Here is a 20639-nt window from a genome sequence, read left to right as displayed (position 1 = left end):
ATTGCTCTCACAACTGCCCTGGGACGGTGTAAGCATTATTTAACCTGTTTCTATATGAGTTACATTATTTGTCCAAGTCACGTGGCGTATCCAAGATTAGAACCCAGAACCTTTGACTTTCCAGCCTTTGAGTCTGACCATGCCACGAAGCCCCACGAAGCTAAGAGGAGCCCAGGGAGCCTGGAAGGGGGCCTGGGGCAGCCCCTCCCCTCGGTGCCCCCGTGGGGACACACTTTGACCTTTCTGGATCTTTTTACTGTTTCCTTCTCTTCCTGTTCCTTCTCCCAGCTGGCTTGCTGCCACCCCAATCTGCTCCTTGCTTATGATACTTATTTTTCCATCCACAGCAAAACAATTCACATCAAGGTAATTGATGATGAGGCGTATGAGAAAAACAAGAATTACTTCATTGAGATGATGGGCCCCCGCATGGTGGATATGAGTTTTCAGAAAGGTGTAGTACCCTGTCCTCCACACTAACATTAACGTTCTTCTCTCCTCTCCTCTCCTCTTCTGGTTCTTTCTTTCCCCCATCTGTTTGTCTTCTATTCTCCCTTTCTTCTGCCTCTCTAAGTCCACGTCCCCTTGTTTTCTTTGTTGTTCTCTCATTTCCTTTCTTTGCACCTCTCCCTCTCCTCTCTCTGATCCCAGCACTGCCCTAACACCCATCAGCCTGTCACATGGTATCCGTAAGAGGGATGTTCAGGAGTCAACTGTAATTTTTGTGAGATGGAGAAATGGATATGGGAAAAACACAGCGTGGGGGAGAGAGAAAGAGATAGTCAGCCAGAGCCCGGAGTATCATATATAGGGCTCTCTGCTTCTCCTGGATGGCTTTCTATATGGGAAGGAGAAAGACCACACAATACGGCGCCAGGTGGGAGGGCAGTGCTGGGAAACTGGCCTCTGTGCTCAGCACAGATTCCCATGGGCCACTATTCTCAGGGCTAAGCTTAGAGTCTGCAGACATTGGCAATCAGTATATTTGGATTTGGGTTCTATTTATGGTTCATCCCATTCCTCAGAGTAGGCCTTAGGAGCCATTTTTTCTGCCATATTCCTGCTATCAAGGTGTGTTTCCCTCCTGACCTTGATTGAGCTGAAAGTAGAGGTTTTAGTTTGAGGTCAAGGTTGCAGACCTACCTGCCAGCCTCTTGTTTTCCCTGCAGAGAACATCTAGGTGTGATGGCAGAGACTTAGAATGGTGGGATGGGGATTATGGCTTGAGTGGAAGCTTTCCCACAAGATCACAGTATTTCTCAGAGTAGATGAAGCCTTTGCCTTCAACTTAAATGACCCCACACACCCCAGACTTCCCATAGGCAAGTCAGAACACCCTCTTCTGGACAGACCATCTGGGTCAAGGGGAGCCACCAGTATTTGGGGACAACATTCCTTTCCTCCAGTCATATCCCTCCAGCCAGGCCCTTGGTCCCAGAGCACCCACTCCTAACCCATAGCAGAGTCCCTGCAAGGGAAAAGCTGCCAGGCTCACAACTCCTAGGTAGCCCCAGTTTCCCATATCTAGGGCTTAGAGAGAAGTTTCTAGAAAATCTTCTTGATAGTCATTTAGCTTTGTCTTTTGTCTACTGAGCAAGGTATGTAAAGGTGTCCAAAAATAGCACCGAAAAGGGTGACCCAGAGTGTACTTGTGAAACACACACACAAAATACAAGTGCACAGCAAACCTTATGGCCAGCAAACGCCCTCAGATCAGTCTACCATTTTACAGATAGCAAAGCGGAGCGTGTCTTCAGAAGGAAAGAGGAACATCAGAGGCTCTGACGAGACATTTTAGGTTATTGTTTGTTAGTACATCTCTGCCCTTTAGAGAGCACTTAGGTCCCAGGCCAAAGACAAAGCAAGCAGAAAATAACAATCATGGCTCGCTACTGGGACGTGCGAACCCCACTGTGGTTCTAGGGAGGACCAAGATGGGGATCGCAACTTCTCTAATGACAGCTGGCCTGATCCAGCCTCATGCGAGTCTCTGGAGGGGAGCGATTTTCCAAGAAACTTGGCTTCCCTCAGTGATTTGTTTCTAAACGACACTATGCTTTGTTGAGATGCCGAGAAATGATTATCTAGGACCTGGGGAAACCTCCTTCACCATTTTCCCCAGGCCCCAGATAATCAGCATTTAAGGAAGCCAGCCTTGGGACTTATCAGCGCTATACAATAGAAGTACAGAGGTGATTTAGAATTTGATGACATATCATTTTCTTTACATTTTCCTAGGAGTGCTTCAGCGGTAAATATTAAAGGAGTCCTGTATCACATTATGGTTAATACATACTCATTTTAGTTCCCACTGCTGGAGCCCTGATCAAGAATGACAAAGATATTAGAATTCTGCCTTCCTTTCTCTCTCTCTCTCTCTTTCGTTTCTCTCCCTCATAAATACTTTTGAAGTTTTCTTTAAGACGCTCACATAAGAAGTGAGTATAGACACAGGAAGGGAAAACGAGCCCCTGGCTCGGTACTATTGGTATATCTCCTGTTGGAGAAGGGCCCTGGATCGTTCCCAATGGGTCAGTAGTTTACCTGCTTCCCGAGGAAATGCCAGTTACCATGTGACACCCCGTGGAATGTGCTGCCCAGCTGACTTCTTACTAACCATCAGCAGGATCTAAACTGACCCCCCCACCAGCACTCCCCCTTGCCCTTCCCCTTTCCCTCCTGTCCTCCTGGAACCCTTCCTTTGCCCACTTTTCCTTGCCTCCCGGCTCCCTTTCCTTCACACCCATAAGCAAACTACGACCAAGGAGACAAGAAAAGCTGAGACCGTTTTTTTATATGAGAAAAATACAATCCACTGTAGTCCTACTGGATGCCGCCACAGCGGGACTGGGCTGCATGCGCCAGGAGTGATGGGGAATGATTTTAAAGGCTGTGCTCCAAATGACCAACCAATCTACCGACCCAGTCGACACCCTCTCTCTCTTGTTGTCCCTACAGGAAAACCATAAGGGTTAAAATAGTAGATGAGGAGGAATACGAAAGGCAAGAGAATTTCTTCATTGTCCTTGGTGAACCGAAATGGATGGAACGTGGAATATCAGGTGTGAGATTCTTTAAAAAAAAAAAAAAAAAAAAAAAAAAATCAACAACATCCAAAAAAAACGAGAAAAAATTGAAACTGAAAAGCAACAGCCACAAAAAAAGCAACTCTGTTTTTTTTCCTCCCTGCCCCCACCCCTCACCATTTTCTTCCCTTTTCCTTTTTCCTCTTTTTGACCAACGGACTTTTTTATTCTTTTCCCTCCTGTATTCTCGCTCTCACCCTGTTTCGGTGTCATCTCTGCCTTCTTAGCCTTAGCTGATTCCCCAGTCCTCCTTTCCCACCTTCTGGACAGCGCTGCAGCCTCAACTTCTCATTACCCTACCGAGTTACCTCCTCCCGCCCCGTGCTCCAGAGATCTGATCACCACTGTCCCTGGCACTCTCCCCCACAGCCCCCACACATCCATGGAAGGTGTAACTGTGGAAACTCCTTGGTGGGTGGGGAGGAGAAGAAAAAGAAAGGAATGTGATGCCATGCATGTCTGTGCCCTTTCCTGCCTTCTTGCCCTCCCACCCTTCACCCTTGAGCCTGGATTGAATTGGGGGGAAGAGTCTGGGATGGGGGCCGGGGCCCGTGTTGCAATGATGCTTTGACAGTTTCCTGCTGCATTCCCCAACCTTCCTTGAGTGCGTGGCGGGTTATTCCCTTGCAGAGTGGTTCATAGGCCCCTCTGCCCTTCATGGAGGTAAGTGTTTTATCTGACTATTTCACAGCTGGGGAGACCATGGTATGAAGAGGTGTGCCAGGTGTCAGAGGCCATAGCTTCTGAGACCTCTCTGAGACAGAGCTGGCTTCGGAAGTTTTCATATGCTCTGGAGTCCTGAACTATTCTCCCTCCCCCTTGACATCCAGCCCATCTCATTCTACCTTTATTCAGGCTGCTTTAGGACCATGCAATCCCTAAAGCAGAAAATTGAGAGTCTGCAAAAAGAAGGCAATAACTCCAGGTATGGGAATCTCCCCAGCCAGAGGGCCCTGGAAAAGGACTAACACTGGGTGGGCCCAGAGTATTGACTTATGGGTTTTCCAATAGGAGAAGGGCCTCTAAATGGTGTAGTGGGTTTTGATCCCTGAGAAATAACACAGTTCACCGAAGCCTGCCTGGCTGGGCATCTGCAAATAGGCTTATCACCCAGATCCCAAGATAACCCTCATCTCCCACCAGAGGAGTGGCCCCATCTCCTCCCTTCCTCAAGACATGCATCTTGGAATACCTGCTAGGGTTCCATTCCTAAGGAACTGATTATGTTGCAGCCAAGGAAGATATAAGGAAAGATTTCTTCCCTTGAAGAAAAATGATTGGAAACCACTACTTCGAAAGTGCTGGAGAGCATATGTGGGATTGGAGAAGGGTGCTCTTGGGAGGTACCAAGAGAAGGACATTCACACTCCCTTTCAGGAGAGAGATGCTTCTGGGAGCCTCATGGAGGATGGAACAGTGAGACCCAGTTGTTTGTCAAAAAAGGGAGATTATTCTGCAACTACTCCATATTCACATGACAAAGAGCAGCATAAAGCCTTTCCTTAAAGGACAGATCTAAGGGATTCAGCAACTATACTCCTAAAGCCTTATCGACAGGATTGATCAGTTCTCACTGTCTTCTGGGGACTCTCTGCAGATCTGACCAGTTCTGTGTCTACCTAGGTTTGGGTATGCCTAGTGTCCTAGGGGCAAAAGCCCTCTCCATCTTCCATTACTCATCCTCTCCTTGCCACCTGATAGGATGTCGCCATAATTCTGACTGCCAGAGTGTGAGCGAGGGGAGAAAATCTCTAGTTCCATTGTTTAGATTGCCAGTCCGCCAGTTGCTACCACTGAGAACATTCTCAGAAATTGTCTCAACACCTGCCCTACCTCATTCCGACTTCCCTTGTGCATCTACTTCACCGCCTCATGATTGGTTGGATGCAGCAGACACCTAAGGCCATTGTAAACTAGATTTATCAATTTCTATAGTCTGTTATGTAGGTGCAAATGAAAGCAGCGCAAGAGATCATTCAGGGTAGCTGGAAAGCAGGCAGTGGCTCCAGACAAAACGAATGGGTTGAAAGTCTATCCGTGATTTTATTCCACCAGTAAAGAGGCCTCCCTCTTCTTTTCTGCCTCCCCAATAAACCCTGATCAACAGCAGGACAGGGAGGGACCTAAGATACACCTTGCTGTCTTCAAGAGACTTGGCCAAATGCAAATGCCTTTGGCTACTCCCCATTTGAGGACACCCCTCTTTTTTTGCCCTGGACTCTTTGTCCAAGGAGATGTCAGCAGAGTCCTAGTGGAGCCTAGTCCCAGGGAGTGAGTAGGTGAGAAGGCAAGGACCCTCCAGGTCTTCCCAGTGACCAAGATGCCAAGATCGAAGGTGCCAATAGGAAATATGTGCATTTCCCGACCTCCTGGCCTATTGTCTATTTTCAGTGTCTTCACATCTTCCCATATTTTGGCATTAGACCATTAGGTGAAAGGTCATACAACTGGATTGTCTAGACTCAGAATCACATGAAAACCCATCCTGATTTTCAGAATTCCCTGCTGTTCTAAGAGTGAGAAACTGTACAGTAGAAAGCTTTTCATGACCACTGCTGCATGGGGGAGTCTTAGGCATTCAGAACAGCCTAGACTTTGCATGATCAAAATGACAATTGAGTTACCGAAGGAAAAAAAAAAAAAAAAAGCACTACATTTGAAATAGCAGATTCTATTCTTGGCAGACAAAACAGACTTTAGAGGTGAGATTAAATGCTCCGGATAAGCTAGAGGAGGGAAAAGGGAGGATGAATAGGAAACATGGTTGTCGTGGCTTAGAGTAAGTGCCAGAATCTAGAAGTAGACATCGGAGGGCAACGCCAAGCAGCATGGTCAAGGCTGTTGGGCCTGGACACTGGGAGCCTCATGTGGAAAGGAAAGCATTCTCCCCCAGTCATGGGGCCTGTCTGTGCCCCCTCTTACCACATCAGTGGGCTTCCCCTGACAAGCTGCCCAGATGCTTCCAATTACTCACAGAGCTATGCTATTTCCTGTATGTCCCTGGGGTGTCCAAGCAGGGATAAATGATGCTCACCTGACCCTGGGGATCAATACAGGGGAAAGTTCAGCTGCAGATTCTCTCATCAACAGCAGCAGGAAAAACAGCCTGGAGGTGTTATGTCACTCAGAACTGGCCTATCTGGGTCTCGCTGACCCATCTGTAACTGCTAAGTGGAAAGTCTCAAATTCATGTAGACAATGACCAGAGAATAGGACCATTTCCGGCTGACTGCAAGCCCTCTGCTTGGGAGGGACTTCTGAGTGAAAACCAGGCCAGGAGGGACCTTTCTGGAAGAGCTTCCTCTTGTCTGGCCTACCTGGGTTCACTGATGTATTTGGGTTTCTGGTTTCCCCTGGAGCCTGGGGGGCCAGGAAGGGCTCTGCTTCCATGCAGCTCCATAAAAGGAGCAGAATGAACAAGCTCTCTTGCTATCTGTCTATCTATCCATCTCAATGTAGCAAAGAGAGTCACTCACTTACCCCCTTGGAATTCCATATGGCCTCGAGGAACCAGAAAAAGTCAACTGCTGTTCACTCTGCTCATATACATAAAAATTCTCAATCCACAAGTGTCTTCAGTGGTTGTGACTGTGAAATGATGGATCGTTGGCCGGAGCTGCCTTCCTAGAGATTTTTAGAAGAAACAATTCACAGACACCACCCCCGCTCCTTCCCCAGCACCATCAGTCACCAGCCGTACCACGAGTATGTAGTGGGATGTTCCCAGACTTCTATATGACAAGAGCCAGGGAGTGTGGGGCTGTACTGAGACACCATTGAGAGGGAAATGTGGTATGTCAGAAGAATTTTTTTAGCATAAGTACAAATTTGGGAGCTAGGGATGCCCTGTGTTAGGTACATCTAACTCAGCTTCCCAGTCCCACCTACAAACAGCTTTCTGTATAACAGTTTCTCTGGTCCAGGATACCTGGACCCTATTTAGCCTGTCCTTTCTGGAATAAAGACACCACTCTGCCAGGCGCAGCACCACAGAATCTATAAAAAATACAATTGCCAAACTAGGTGGCAAGAAAAGATATCTCTACCAAACACCTACTAGTTGCTGTGACTTTGCCTGCCACAGGTAATACCAAATGGTATTACCCTAATCTCCAGGCTGTATCTCTAAAAAGATAAACCATTCAGAGAAGACGTTTTGCAGAAATTACCTTTTCATGAGGTCCTCCTTTGAGGGGAACTCCAAGTTCTGGCCAGTGTGGTAGCTAGGAAGCTATTTGTGGCCATGGGAGTGGCATGGGCACTGGGAAGCTAAGCTCGATCTGGTTATAAAGTTAGGACTAGAAGACACAGGACTGAGCACTGTTCCACTCTTGTAGACCACTGCTCAGGACCTTGAAACCCTAGGGCCATGTGCCCCACTGATAAGCCAGCTACACTATACCGTTTTCATGGTAATTAGATCCTCATTCTTTTACAGAATAGATACGATAACCTGATTTCTTAGAACAACACGAATGACCAACTCTGTCTCTGCTCCACTCACCTGAATTCCCCATCCTCCTTCCTTTTCCCCTTGTGCCCAGAGCTGTAGGAAATGTGTGGGGAAAGTCAGGGCTCTGGCGCTCAGCAGTCCCTCCAGTGGCTTACACCTCTTGCTGCTGCTGTGGTTGCACATGCTCCAAATGCTGCCCTTTGCATGTCGCTGCAGGGCTCTCACCCACTAAGCTCACTGCCTTCCTTACCCTGCTGCAACCACAAAGCCTGGGGATACTTTCAAGATGGGACCTTAATGCTCTTTCCTTTTCTTTCTTCCCCTTGTCTGGTATCCATTTGCGAACAGCGCTCCTGTTGTCTCCAGGTAAGAGGTGTCTTGCCCCCTCTTTCTTGCTTCTTGCCAGTGCCATTATTTAGTTTAAGACCAATGTCCTTTGATTTATTTAATAGGAACTGCGGGCTCCAGGTAACCTGACAAGTTCTCCTAAGGACTGAGAGCTTTATTTCCCCACTTGAAGTAATTGTGAGGAAGTAGAATTCTTTGAGCATCACTTCTGTCAGCAGATGTGGGTAAAGGCAGAACCGGTCCTCTCTGGGACCAGGAAGAGAGTTGAAACTTACAAACAGACAGTGGGTCATAGACTTCTCCAGCGTCTTAGTTCATCTGTCATTTCATGTTGTAGGGCAAGAGAGGGTGAGAGTCAGGGCTGAAGCTCCTAATGGGATCGTGATGGGATTTGAAAGCAAATACTTTGATCTTGAGGGAACCAGGGGAAAATAATCAGGAGCTGCTGTGAGAAGGTGAAAAGCAATTTTTAAAGAATCTGGAATTTTACTGATCCTGGAGATCTTCCATCTCATTACAGCTGAGACCTAAATTGCTAGAACTTTGGTTCATTTGTCATTGACCCTTGAAGTCACATGTGCCATGAACATGAAGAAGAATTAGGATATTATGGGTGGTGGGAACAATTATCTGGCTGGAAATAGAAATTTGGGGGAATTTATTTTGGACACATTCTCATGCAGAATCTAGGTTCTGTTGTAGGATGAATACCTTCTTTGAGAGTATGCTTGCTTGGGTGTAATGAAATCATAAATGACATCCAACTTCGTGAACAGATAGGAAAGCATTTCCAGCATATCTGCAATTCTGTAACTCTCAGTGCAGGCAGAGTGAGCTATGCAAGATGTCTCAATATAAGTTAAAATCACACTTTAAATTCATCAGTTCTTTGAAGATATAAAAAAAATTTAAGAGCAATTGAGAGGCAAAACATCTTACAGAATTCACTCGTATTCAAAATTAAGAATAGGCTGCACCGGGTATTGAGAAGGGTAATATATAAAGAACATTGACCTCCTTGGAGGCTTTAAACAATAACAATAATAAACATAGGCAAACCTTTTTTTTTTTCCTGGGAAAAAAAAGGGGGGGACTCCTGCTTCCTTGGCCATTTGCTTCCTCTTTATACCAACAGGATAAGAACTACCTCTGACCCCATATATTCCACTATTCCCTCAAGGAATTAATGTCATAGCATTGGGAGTTCCTTCTCCAGTAACTTTCTTGCCTGAGAAGATTTGGGCTTCTTTGTTCCAACTCTTGCTTCCACCCACCCCCACCACCTCCCACACACATAGACACACAACGAAGACTGGTGACTTAATTTAGGCTTTCTTGTACTTTGAACATATTTGCAAAAATACCAATAGAAGCTAAAATAAGAAAAGCAGGTATCACTTTCTAGATCTTTCAGTCTGTAAACTTTTAATCTAGGAGCCCATGGTTAGACTTAAAACTCACTGGAAATCTCATGTTCTTGTCTTAATTTTCCTGGGTGGACAGGCAAACATGATTAACAATGTCTGGTGGTGAAAGACAGAGTAAATACGTTCATTCTGAGCTATACCACCAAGCTCAGGGACCTCGAAATGAGCGCACTAGCTGCATCGCCCCATTTCTTTCTGAGGATACCTGTAGAGCATTGAGAGCAATCTATTCTTGTCTGGCCTGGCAAGCTCTTTGTTCTTCCAATATTTGCTCAATCTTTCATCCTATTCATATTCTCTCTCTTTCTCTCTCCCTCCCTCCCCTCCCCCTTTCCTGCGATCTGAGAGTTTATTCAGTCAGTCCAAATATCAAAATCACCTATCCTACCCACCCACCTTCACTTGAGATTCTGAGGAGTTACATAAACAAGCTATCACAGTCATTATGGTCTTTTAAATGGAAGACTTGTCACTTTCTCAAGAAAGTAGTTTGAATGTAAAGGAATGATCATTACAGAAATAGAATTACTATCAAACCAAGACACTAAATCAGAGTTGATTTAAAGGCATGTGAATCAGTCACTTAACTGATATATATGGAGTTCCTCTGTGGGGCTGTGGGAGATCCAAAGATAGAGGATTGGTATTTGTCAGAGAGATTTTGGCAAAAAGCTAGATGGAAAAACTGAATGTCACCACAGGGGTGGACAGGTCAGTAGGTAGATCAATATCCTGCCAGATGGATATAGTGCCAGATTGATAGCTAGACAAGGGGTTAGACAGGTACATTTATATGTCACTGGAGAGCTCATTATATTGGTATAGAGTTCTTGAGGCACATGTAAAGTATGACATGGGGGCATCGGGGAGGGAGGAGTAGAATAAAGTAGAATAATACTGTCACTGCTAGGATAGCCATTGTGATATGGTGCCAAAACCTACAAGTAGAGGGAAAAAAAGTACTCTTGTTTTTAAGGAATCTATAAGTCTCTTTCTAAAGGCTTTTTCTCACAGTAGCCTGCAACCTGGCTTCTAGGATCACTGACTTCATAGCCAGAACCCTAGGTATACCCAGATTTACCTTCATAATTAACTAATAAAAGACTCTGAATCAATGGATTGAATAAAGTTAGACTGCTAGAGGGTGTCTGCTTACTTAGAAATAGGACATTGATCCTTAAGAAGTAATTCCTTCTGAAAGTCTTCACCAACGCTACAGGAGGACAGCACCACGGACAGCTCCCAAACATTTTGGGATTGCCTTCTGTGTTTGGGGCCAGAAGCACTCAGTGGAGCGGCCAGCTCAGGAACCCAGTGCATACTTTCTTCCCATCTTCATTCAGGACAACTAAGAAAATTCTCCTATAAAGCAGCCTCTCTGGTAACTTACACTCTTGGCTTATTGTCTTTCCAGTGAATTCCTTTCCTTGCAACTTCAAGGGCTCAAGCCTTACCTATCCCTACATTTCACCAATCCCCAGGTTAGAGAGAAAAGAAGACCTCCTTGGCCACTGACCCACTTTGTCTTTGAGATTATCCAAGGACTAAAGGATTCCCATAGGAGATTCACTGTGTGGAATGAAAGCAATTAAGGAACTCAATAAAAGAATTAATTGCATATAAAAATGTGGGCTTGGAAGGAAAGATGTTTAAATGATCTCTGAAAGAAACAGGCTGCCAAGAGCAATTTTCTAATCAAAGGGGAATAAAAAGATTCAATCTCTATTTCACTCTAATCCAGAAAACATGTCTTCGTGGTGAAGTGGTCTTAAAATGGACTCACCAGCTGAAGTGGAACATTTTTCGCACCATTCAGCATGAGAAGGGACCTCTGGTAAATGAGTCAAGATGCTGGGGGACACAGGGAATGCCTCAAAAAAAAGTAAAGGAAGAACAAGTATTTCTGTTCCAGAAGAAATACACCTGGCTCCTACAGAATTCCTGGGGACCTTTCATTGGATAATCAGGAAATCTTTCAGGAACTCTTCCAAGTTTCTCACTGTGAGGACAACATTCACTTGTACGGAGTGTAGATATTCCTGCTTTCTCCTCTACAGAGGGCACAGTCCCAACGTCGTTGGAAACAGATGTTAACGGGAACCAGTAGACATACCCTTTGGATTAACATGTGGTTCTGGCCTCCAAGGACTTTTATATCAAGTAGTTGAACAGTCAGGCCTAACAATTCAAATTGGCAAATGCTTTTGTTCCCAGCTCTCCAATATCTCACCAGATGACTTGGGAATTTCACTAGGTGCTATTTCGTGGAAGGTCTCTGGGTCAGGTTGCACACTCAGTTATAAGATGGAAATAGGAATACTTATCCCAGGACTGCAGGGGACCCTCTCATGGTCTGACGGTCATAAAATGTTCAGCATGTTATAGAAAGAGACACTAAAAAGTACCCGAAGTCCCTACTCTTGAGAAGAGCTTGCTGTGTGCCCACTGCTCGTGCCTGATGCTCTGAGCTCTAGATCCCTAGGAAGTGCAGAATGTGCTAAAGCTAGTCTGATTTTGTTTTGTTGCAGAGGTGACAGACAGAAAGCTGACTGTGGAGGAGGAGGAGGCCAAGAGGATAGCAGAAATGGGAAAGCCAGTACTGGGCGAACACCCCAAACTAGAGGTCATCATTGAAGAATCCTTTGAGTTCAAGGTCAGGCCATAAGTGAGATCTAATTGAATAATAGAGTAATGCGGTGGGAGGTAGAAGTTTTGTTCCGATTTCACCACTCAATAATGAAGTTGAAACTGAACAAATCACCTACTCACCCAGTGTCAATGTCCCCATGTGTAACCTGGAACGAATAGCCCTGGCCATTTAGATCCTAGGAATATTGGGAGGAAACACAACAAATGGAATAAAAGGGCTATAAAGCCCCTGTATGTATTATTTCTATTGTTCAACTGAATTTTAAAAACAAAAATTCTAAAATTTACTACTTGGGGCAACATTTATTGGTATCAATACCATTATGCTTTATTGTATAGCTCTAAGTATCCAATATCTGCCATCACAACCAAAGAAAAGAGAAATAGAAAGACTGACCCAGAAGATACCATGCAAGGCCATTACTCCCAGAACCCATGTGGATATATGCCCAGAATGCAAGACATCTTTCATCCCCTTGAAGCATCAGACTCCTCCACAGTTCTGAGCATTCTAACTTCATGATTTTGAGTTTTTATCTCCCCGACAGAATACGGTGGACAAACTGATCAAGAAGACAAACCTGGCCATGGTTGTGGGGACCCATTCCTGGAGGGACCAGTTCATGGAGGCCATCACTGTCAGTGCAGGTAAGAGGGTCTCAAGATGGGCACCAGCCTTGCTGAGAGGAACAGGCAACTCCAGAGAAGGGCGAACACAGCCCCATCCGCAGCTACCGATTTCTGGGAAGGCCCCTGCATCCCAGATCTAGTCCTTGCTGTTGGCTTGTTTTACCAGGTCACTTCGGAGAAGAATCATGGGGTAGCTGGGAGAGCCTGGCTACCTGCTGGTTTTAGATCCTGGCTCTGCTGTGTGACGTGGGACAAGTTACCTTCCCTCCACCTCAATTTCCTCATTCAAAAAGGGAATCATTTCGACCTTTTTCAGCAAAGCTGAATGAGAGAGTCCGGTGCCAAACAGAACTCATTAAATTCTGGTTTCCATCATTCCTTCCTCTCATTATTTTGGTCCTCCTTTTCTGTTAACTGGAGGACTACTCTGATTAGAGATGTGGGGGTCCAGAGTTTGTAAATTCCCTGCATTGACACTGGCAAACCTCCACTCTGGATGATTCCAGACCTCTCCTTGGCCATTCACTGTCAGGCTCCCTCAGTGGTGGCCCAGAGCACAGCCAGGGCCCCAGACAAGATGTCTCCATCACCACCCACAGTGCCTCTTGGCACCACGGCACCCTCCTCGTTCTGCCCAGTTCCACTGGCCTTGTCTGCTTTCATGAGGCTTCGTTGTCATAGCAACCCACAGGGTCACATCCCTGAGGCCCAGGAGCCAGAGCAGAAGGACCGCCAGGAAGAGAGGGTGTCTTCAGCCGCTGCTCCCCCACATCTCACGTGGCCCTCCTCAGATCTCCCCAGGACACCCTCTGATGACCTTACTTTGCCCCTAAGGGGACAATAAACAGAATATAGGCCATATCATCAAACCCCCTCCTTTCTCGAACAAAGGAACTGAGGGTTAGAAATAAGAGGTGATTTTCCCCAGCTTACAGATCCTCTTCCTGGCAAAGCTGCAACCGGACCTCACGTGTCCTAACTCCTGCTTGTTAAAACCCTCACTTCCTCTGATCGTGTTAAATCTAACCGAGGCTGCCCCGGAACGGGTGCCAGCGGGCCTCAGCACATCCTCTCCTCCCGGACCGCTAAACGGGCCACTTGGCCCCTGTTTCCTGGCGAGGACAATGGGGCCCAGCCCTGCTCTGTCCCAGGGGATATCGGGAGGATGGCGCTGGTTCTCTGGTATGCCCACATGATCTGGAATGACAGCCGCGCCTCTGGGGACGGATGACAACTGGAACCATGAGGTTACTTCAGCAGGCGGGTCAGGAAAGTTAGGGAGGAGCTCGGACATACAGCTGCTTTTGCTTTTCTTGGCCCAGGCAACTGAGGAAGCCTCCTCCACCCTCCTCTCTGCCTCATCACCTTGTCCCTCCTGTGATCTCCCCTCATCCCGACCCTTTGTCCTCTCTCCTCCCTTCTCTCCCTATTCCCCTGTCCTCTCCCTCCCACCCTCCCTGCTGCCCTGCACTCACCTTGACCAGTGGGCCACCCCCACCTGGCTCCCCTTTCTCCAGTGTTTTCAGGCACCCGCAACCTGGCCCCCCGGCGGCTCAGGAGAGAGCGGGAGTGTCCTGCCCGCTGATAATGCTTGCCATGTTGGGTTGACCTGAGTTTTCCTGAACAGGGACCTGACCTCGCTGCCCTTCCTGGGGGCCTGTTTTATCTTGTCTGCAGCAGGGGACGAGGATGAGGATGAGTCAGGTGAGGAGAGGCTGCCATCCTGCTTTGACTACGTCATGCACTTTCTGACCGTCTTCTGGAAGGTGCTGTTTGCCTGCGTGCCCCCCACAGAGTACTGTCACGGCTGGGCCTGCTTCGTCGTGTCCATTCTCATCATCGGCATGCTCACGGCCGTCATTGGGGACCTGGCCTCCCACTTTGGCTGCACCATTGGCCTCAAGGACTCAGTCACAGCTGTTGTCTTTGTGGCATTTGGCACCTCTGTGCCAGGTAAGAGTGAGGGGAGCCTGGGTTTGCAAAGAGGTTACTCCTGGGTCCAAGTGACCCCCTCCACTTTGCCTCAAGATCTTCTTAGTACCACCGATCTGAGCTAACAGAGCCTCTGCCCCGAAGGTGTGCGGAAGTCAAAGGGATTCCTGACAACAGTACTAGTGAGAGCAGACATTCCTTGAACCCTTTTGATGTGTCGGGCTCTGTGTATGCCACACAGTTGACATGTTTTCTCTCTGTAATGCTTACCAGATCCCTACGTAATCGGGATCATTATTATCCCCACGTGACAAATGAGGAAACTGAGGCCCACAGAGCTAAATCGGCTGCCCGTGTGAGCAGCCCACTTTCTCAACCTCCACGTGATATGAAGGCCACAAACAACACAATTCAAAGACCATAGATACAGTTTTCCTCCCACGTGTCTCTGGCAGCCTCTGAGACCAAAGATTAGCCCACTGGAAGGTGTTGCCCTGGAAATCTTCACGAGAATTCTTGGCTCCCTCACTTAGAAGGACACCTGTGAGTACAAATCTTCTCCTGACAGGACAGGAGAGGAAGCTTAGTGAGCTTGTGTCGTTTCATATGATGAATTACATGTTCTTTTCTTTTCGCATAAACACCCAGAGATGAACAAGAGCAAGCCTGAATTTATTCATTCATTAGGCAAATATTCACGGAGCCCGATACAGTCTCGTGCTAGGCTGTCGTGGAAGGTGGGCAGGCGCGCTCCCCGCTCTGAGTGGAGTTCAGCAGCTAGCGGCAGAAACGACCCAACTCCCATTATTGAAATCATTTCCGTTCAAGTTAAATGACAAGAGAGTAGAGGTGCTGTGTCAGCATAGACGGAGGGACAGGGCTGGGCTGGTTCGTGGACGGCTTCCAAGAGAGGCTTATATAAGCTGGGCTGGAACGACAAGGAGCAGAGGGCTATGTTAGCTCAGGCTCCTGACTGAGTTCAGCTGGGCGTCCAGGACATCTGCACCTGAACTCCTGCCAGGGAGCCTCCCTGCTGCCACAGCAAGGAAGAGAGAGTGTCAAGTGCCAAGAGGGTTATGTCGAATCCCATCAGACGGAACTCTGCTGGCTGGACCCAGGGAAACCGTTCCTGGACTAAGAGAATAAATCTCCCTGGAGGGTAACTGAATTGACATGACACTCCAGAGAAACCTCGTCCCCAAACCCCAGCACAGAGCAGTGGGATGATTTGCACATTAGTGATGCAAGAGCCTTGGCTCTCCTGGAAATGCGTCAGGTGGTAGGAAATTAGACGGATGGTGCATGGAAAGCTTTGTGGAGGAGATGCCCTGTGATCTCCGTTCTCCAGGCCTTGAGGGACGGAACTAACAGAGGGAAAGGAGCAGAACTATCACAGTGGGAAAAGGGACACACGTGGAAAGAAATTGCAGAGGATCAGAGAGGGAAAAGCAAGGTCATAGGTAAGAAAAGGCAAGAGATTTTCTCTTGGAGATCCGAGAAAATTGGCAAGAAGGAGGCAAGCCAGGACAAGCTTGGGATACTTCCAAGTCCTTGCACTTGGTCAGGGAGCAGCTGGCAGCATCAGGGGCCTGAGAAAGGTTACACAGTGGTGCATTCAGCTGATTTCATGGCTTTGCCCGAAATTCTTTGGGATGATCATATGCAAAGGGCCCATCCATGAGAGTTTTAGGACCAAATGTCTTGTTAACTGCCCGTGTAACCTTGGGTAGATTGCTTGACCCTTATTATCCTTACCTGTGAAACCAAAGGGTAGCTAGATGTCCCTGAAAGTCCTCCCAACGCCTACAGTCCAGGCCAACATCTAAAGTCAAGCAGCACACAGGGCCCCGTGCCCCATATACTAACTACAGAGACTGAGTCCCATCTTCCTTGAGTCTGTACCTCATGGTTCCCTGGCATGTCTCTGTCCGCATAAATCCAGCCCCTAACGCAGTGCCAAGCCCGGGGGCCATGACTCTGTTATGTGAGCTGATATTGTGCAAGATGGTTACAATCAGCATCTACCCTCAGCAGCTTCCCAGGCGGCCAAGTTTCCCTGGGCAGATGGAGAAATAGCAAACTCCCCTTACCGGCGGGGGGGGGGGGGGGAGAAGAAGAAGAAGAAAAAGAAAAAGAAAAATCCAAAGGGAACAGCAAACCCACTCAGTAAACATCAGGACCTAGGCCCTTAGGGATCTTTCAGACCCCAGCGGATGAGGAACCTAAAGCCCAGAGAAGTGAGGTGACCTGTCCAAGGCCACACAGCCTGCCTCTCCTTCCTGAGCTTGGTCTGGGGCCCCAGCTGCCTTCCGGACATATGGTGGGGCCGGGGCGGCAGTGGGGGGCCCTCCGCATCTCAGGCTCCCTCCAGCTCCCATCCTCTCTCCCTCTTCCAGACATGTTTGCCAGCAAAGCCGCGGCCATCCAGGATCTGTACTCTGATGCCTCCATCGGCAATGTCACGGGCAGCAACGCCATCAACGTCTTCCTGGGCATCGGCCTGGCCTGGTCCGTGGCCGCCATCTACTGGGCCCTGCAGGGACAGGAGTTCTACGTGTCGGCCGGCACGCTGGCCTTCTCGGTCACCCTCTTCACCATCTTCGCGTTCGTGTGCATCAGTGTGCTCCTGTACCGCCGGCGGCCCCACCTGGGCGGGGAGCTGGGGGGCCCACGCGGCTGCAAGCTGGCCACAACGTGGCTCTTCGTGGGCCTGTGGCTCCTGTACATACTCTTTGCCACGCTGGAGGCCTACTGCTACATCAAGGGCTTCTGAGCCTGGGCGCGGGGCCTCCGCTGCACACACCTCGGACTTCTCCTGAGAGAAGGGCACTTGGCCACCATGACCTCGCCCGGGGGGAGCAGCCCACAGAGGCCCCAGGAACCTCACCCGACCTAGGCCCCCCGGGCAGTGGGACTGAAAGGGCAGAGTCTTAACCAGTCAAACGAGTGGAGGAAACACCCTCTTTACAAAGTATTTAATTCAATACAAACCAACAACAGCAACAAATCCACCTCCTCCCCATCTTCCCATCCGTGTCCTGACCCACAGCAGAGGTCAAACCTTCCACCGCCCTCCGATTATCCCTTTGCTGCTTCTCCTTCCCTGGGGCAGGGCTTCCACGTCTGTCCTGTTGGTCGCATCCCCACACTGTCCCCCAGCTGGCGGGGGTGGAAGTGAGTCCTATTGCCCAGCCCCCTCCGCGCCCCCCCCCCAGGCCACTTTCCGGTTCTCTCTTCATCGTAGCCATTACTGTGCTCACTTTGCCATCAGGTGTCGCTCATTGTTTGCTCATATGTCTTCTCTTTCTGAAGTCAGTTAACAAAGGTGCTGTGGAGGAACTCCCTGGGAGGGACAGGCAGAGACAGGACGCTCAGTGGCACCCTCTCCCCCCCGTCCCCCGGTAACCGCTGTCTTTTGGCTCCAGGGGAGTCCTGCACTGCCCCCCCCCCCACATCTGCTTTCTTTCTCAGTGGACGAGGGCTGGCGTTTGGGTGGTAGTGTGTTTGCACACCCATGCGGTGGACTGAAGAGCCAGGGCTGTGGCAGGGGCAGGAAGACCTTTATATGCTTCTGTCAAAATCCAGTTTAAAGCAAAAAGTCATGGTTCCTTCCCTCCCCTTTCCAGTTTACTCTGCCCATCTCCCTGGGGCCGGGTCTATACGTTCATCCTTGTGCGGGAGGAAGACCCACCACTTGCGAGACGGGGGACAGGAATAGGAACGGGATCTGATGACAGAGGGCGGCTGGGGAGACAAAAGGCATAGATGGCTTCTTGAGTCATCTTTGGCTTCGGATCTGAGGCGGAGCAGAAGAACTGTCCACCTCGTGAGATCTTTAAGGGGAAAGATTGTGTTTAAAAGCGTCAGTGTGTCCGACGAATGTCAGCCTCACCAGCCCCTCACTTTCTAATGTGCCACACTGAGAGGCCTGACTTTATTTTTTGAGATTTTTTTTTTTTAATCAACCTTGAGGTTGATAAGAAAACCAGGGGCTCCTTCCACCTCTCCTGGACCCTCAGGTCACGTTTGAAAGCATTTTCACAAGAGAGGAACTGGAATTTCTCATCTGTCCCACATTCCTGCTTGTTTTTAAACCTCACGAAGCTCTTTTTCCAGCCTGTGGGCTATTTCTTGCCCCACTAAGAGGAACTTTAGTTGCTATCATCCCACGGAGCCTGGGTTTATAGAAAAAAGAGATTGCCGTGGCCTACAGACCTTTTCCCAACAAATTTGAAAAGGACCTGGCTTTAAAACCCACACGCTTGTGTGTGCGCATGCGTGCACACACACACACACACACACACACACACACACACACACACACACACGGATACACATAGGAACTCATCACAAAACTGCCCACAGATCTTTAGGCTTTCTGCATTGACATAAATACATTTTTTTAAGGGAAAAAAGAGAAATTAAAAAAACACCTGTTTAATTTTAAACACATTTTTTTAAGAAAAAAATAACTAAAAAAGAAACAGTGCTCATGTCATAAGCTATGTTGACAGTTGCCAGTGGAAATGTTGGGTTGGTTTAAAAAAAAAAATAAAAGCTATACTTATATCTCTCTAAATACAGCTTGCTCCTTCCATGTTTCTTCAGGAAGAGGTCCAGGGGGCCAGCTGGGGGTTTTCTTCTGGAGCAGATGTGGTTGAGGTGAAAGTGTCATCTCCTATTTGTATCTCCTGTCTGCCTCTGCGTTCCCTCAGAGGCCAGTGTTCCAGACCCAGTGTTTTTAAAGCAAAAAAATAACGTCAGGGAAATGCCACCTGTCAAAAGCTGGACGATGGGATGCTGGGGGACAGAAGCAGCAGAGCTGTGGTGATTAAGGGAAGGAGGCTTTTGTATCCGAAAGGCACGGTGGGGCAGGAGTCCAGCCAGGCAAACAGGGCCCTGTGTTTATTACCAGTAGGCACATTCGTTCATTCATTGACTCATCATCTGTGCAACAAGTGGATTGTGAACACCGTCTCAGCCTTGAGCTACATTCTGGTGATAGACGGAAGACTTCAAGCAACTCACGGTCCAGAGGCACAGGTAATGCTTTCTTAACCAGGGCCCTTTTGGTTCTAAGAAACAGAAACCCATTAACCTCGTCCAAGAAGTGTGGGGAGGGGAGGCAATGCTGCAAAGGCCTGGTGAAGGGACTGCTGTCATGGAACCCAAGACAGAAGGCACAGCTGGCAATAGGAGGCTGAAAGCCCTCAGGAACCAAGTCTGCTCTTCCCCACCCCCAGATGGCATAGTCCCCCCACTCCTTGCTCTTGTCTCCCCTTCAGATCTGGCCCCTTCCTCTCCCTCTCAAGGTGCTCTGCTTGTCTGACCCATGGCCGAGTGTGGCCACCCGCCCTGACACTATGGCATAACTCTATAGCTCCATTCCCACAATTGACGGGAACATCCCTTTTCTCTTGAGAATGAATTCTTAATGGAGAGAATGAGACCAATCTCCTATCCCCAAAGGGCTATTCCTGAAAGGCAGAACCCTCTGTTGGAGGCTGGGGGGTGCGGTGCCTGTGGATTGGGAGTTTGGTCTGAACTCCCAGTCTGAACGGCTCAGGAAAGGAGAGGGGTGACATCACAGGTACTATTGCCCTTTCCAAAAAGCCAAGTGTTGGGAAGGGGCCTATGAAGCATATGAACCACCAAGGTACAAATAAAAATTCCATTTCTGTCATGAGTGCTCTGAGAATGCCATAAATAGGTACCACCAGAAACACTAACTCAGCCTGGAAGCATTGGGAAAAACAGAGCACGTGACATTTAAGTAGGATCTTGAAGGAAGAATCTTTTGGTGAGGGGGCTTGGTAAGAGGGGTAATAAGCAGGTTATAGTGTCATCCAGGGATAACGCTGGCAGGCTTGGCTAGAATGTAGGGTTCAAGGGGAGGACACGAAACAACCCAGAAAAGTAGACAAGGAGAAAGGTTTGGCCAACAGGCTCTTTCAGTTCTTTGCCAGACGCTAAGATGCAAATGAAAAATGTCCTTTAGCTGATTACATGGTAGATGCTAAGTCATGAGATCCATTTGTACCTACCATTCCCCCTTTTTGAGCCATTTCTGGGTTATCTAGATTTCAGGCTTTTATCAAGGGAGAGGCTGGGATA

At 48.2% G+C, this 20639-nt stretch overlaps 1 protein-coding gene across 5 annotated transcripts; it reads left to right on the top strand.

Moving 5' to 3' along the window:
- The first annotated feature begins 368 nt into the window (after positions 1-368).
- LOC116862816 (sodium/calcium exchanger 3-like) lies at positions 369-17716 on the top strand. 5 transcript variants are annotated; one of them, XM_032850238.1, is made up of 7 exons: positions 369-454; positions 2959-3062; positions 7888-7905; positions 11843-11967; positions 12512-12611; positions 14274-14546; positions 16922-17716. In XM_032850238.1, the coding sequence occupies exons 2-7, from the start codon at positions 3044-3046 to the stop codon at positions 17296-17298; spliced, it is 912 nt and encodes a 303-aa protein (XP_032706129.1). In that variant the 5' UTR covers positions 369-454; positions 2959-3043; the 3' UTR covers positions 17299-17716. The 5 variants fall into 5 exon arrangements, with proteins under 5 accessions (XP_032706129.1, XP_032706127.1, XP_032706130.1 ...); XM_032850236.1 differs by having other exon boundaries at positions 371-454; positions 14271-14546; XM_032850239.1 differs by lacking the exon at positions 7888-7905 and having other exon boundaries at positions 373-454; positions 14271-14546.
- The last annotated feature ends 2923 nt before the right edge of the window (positions 17717-20639 follow it).

This window comes from Lontra canadensis, unplaced genomic scaffold (genome assembly GCF_010015895.1).
Source record: "Lontra canadensis isolate GAN:19392208 unplaced genomic scaffold, GSC_riverotter_1.0 scaffold343, whole genome shotgun sequence".
Classification (NCBI taxonomy): Eukaryota; Metazoa; Chordata; class Mammalia; order Carnivora; family Mustelidae; genus Lontra; species Lontra canadensis.
Note: the sequence above shows the minus strand (reverse complement) of the source record. Positions and strands in the feature narration are given on the sequence as shown.

Bases quoted from the DNA above. Each gene is read 5' to 3' on its own strand.
- LOC116862816 (XM_032850236.1), top strand. The intron at 12,612-14,270 runs GTAAGAGGGTCT...TCTTGTCTGCAG, and splicing joins GGCCATCACTGTCAGTGCAG to CAGGGGACGAGGATGAGGAT. The intron at 14,547-16,921 runs GTAAGAGTGAGG...TCCCTCTTCCAG, and splicing joins ATTTGGCACCTCTGTGCCAG to ACATGTTTGCCAGCAAAGCC.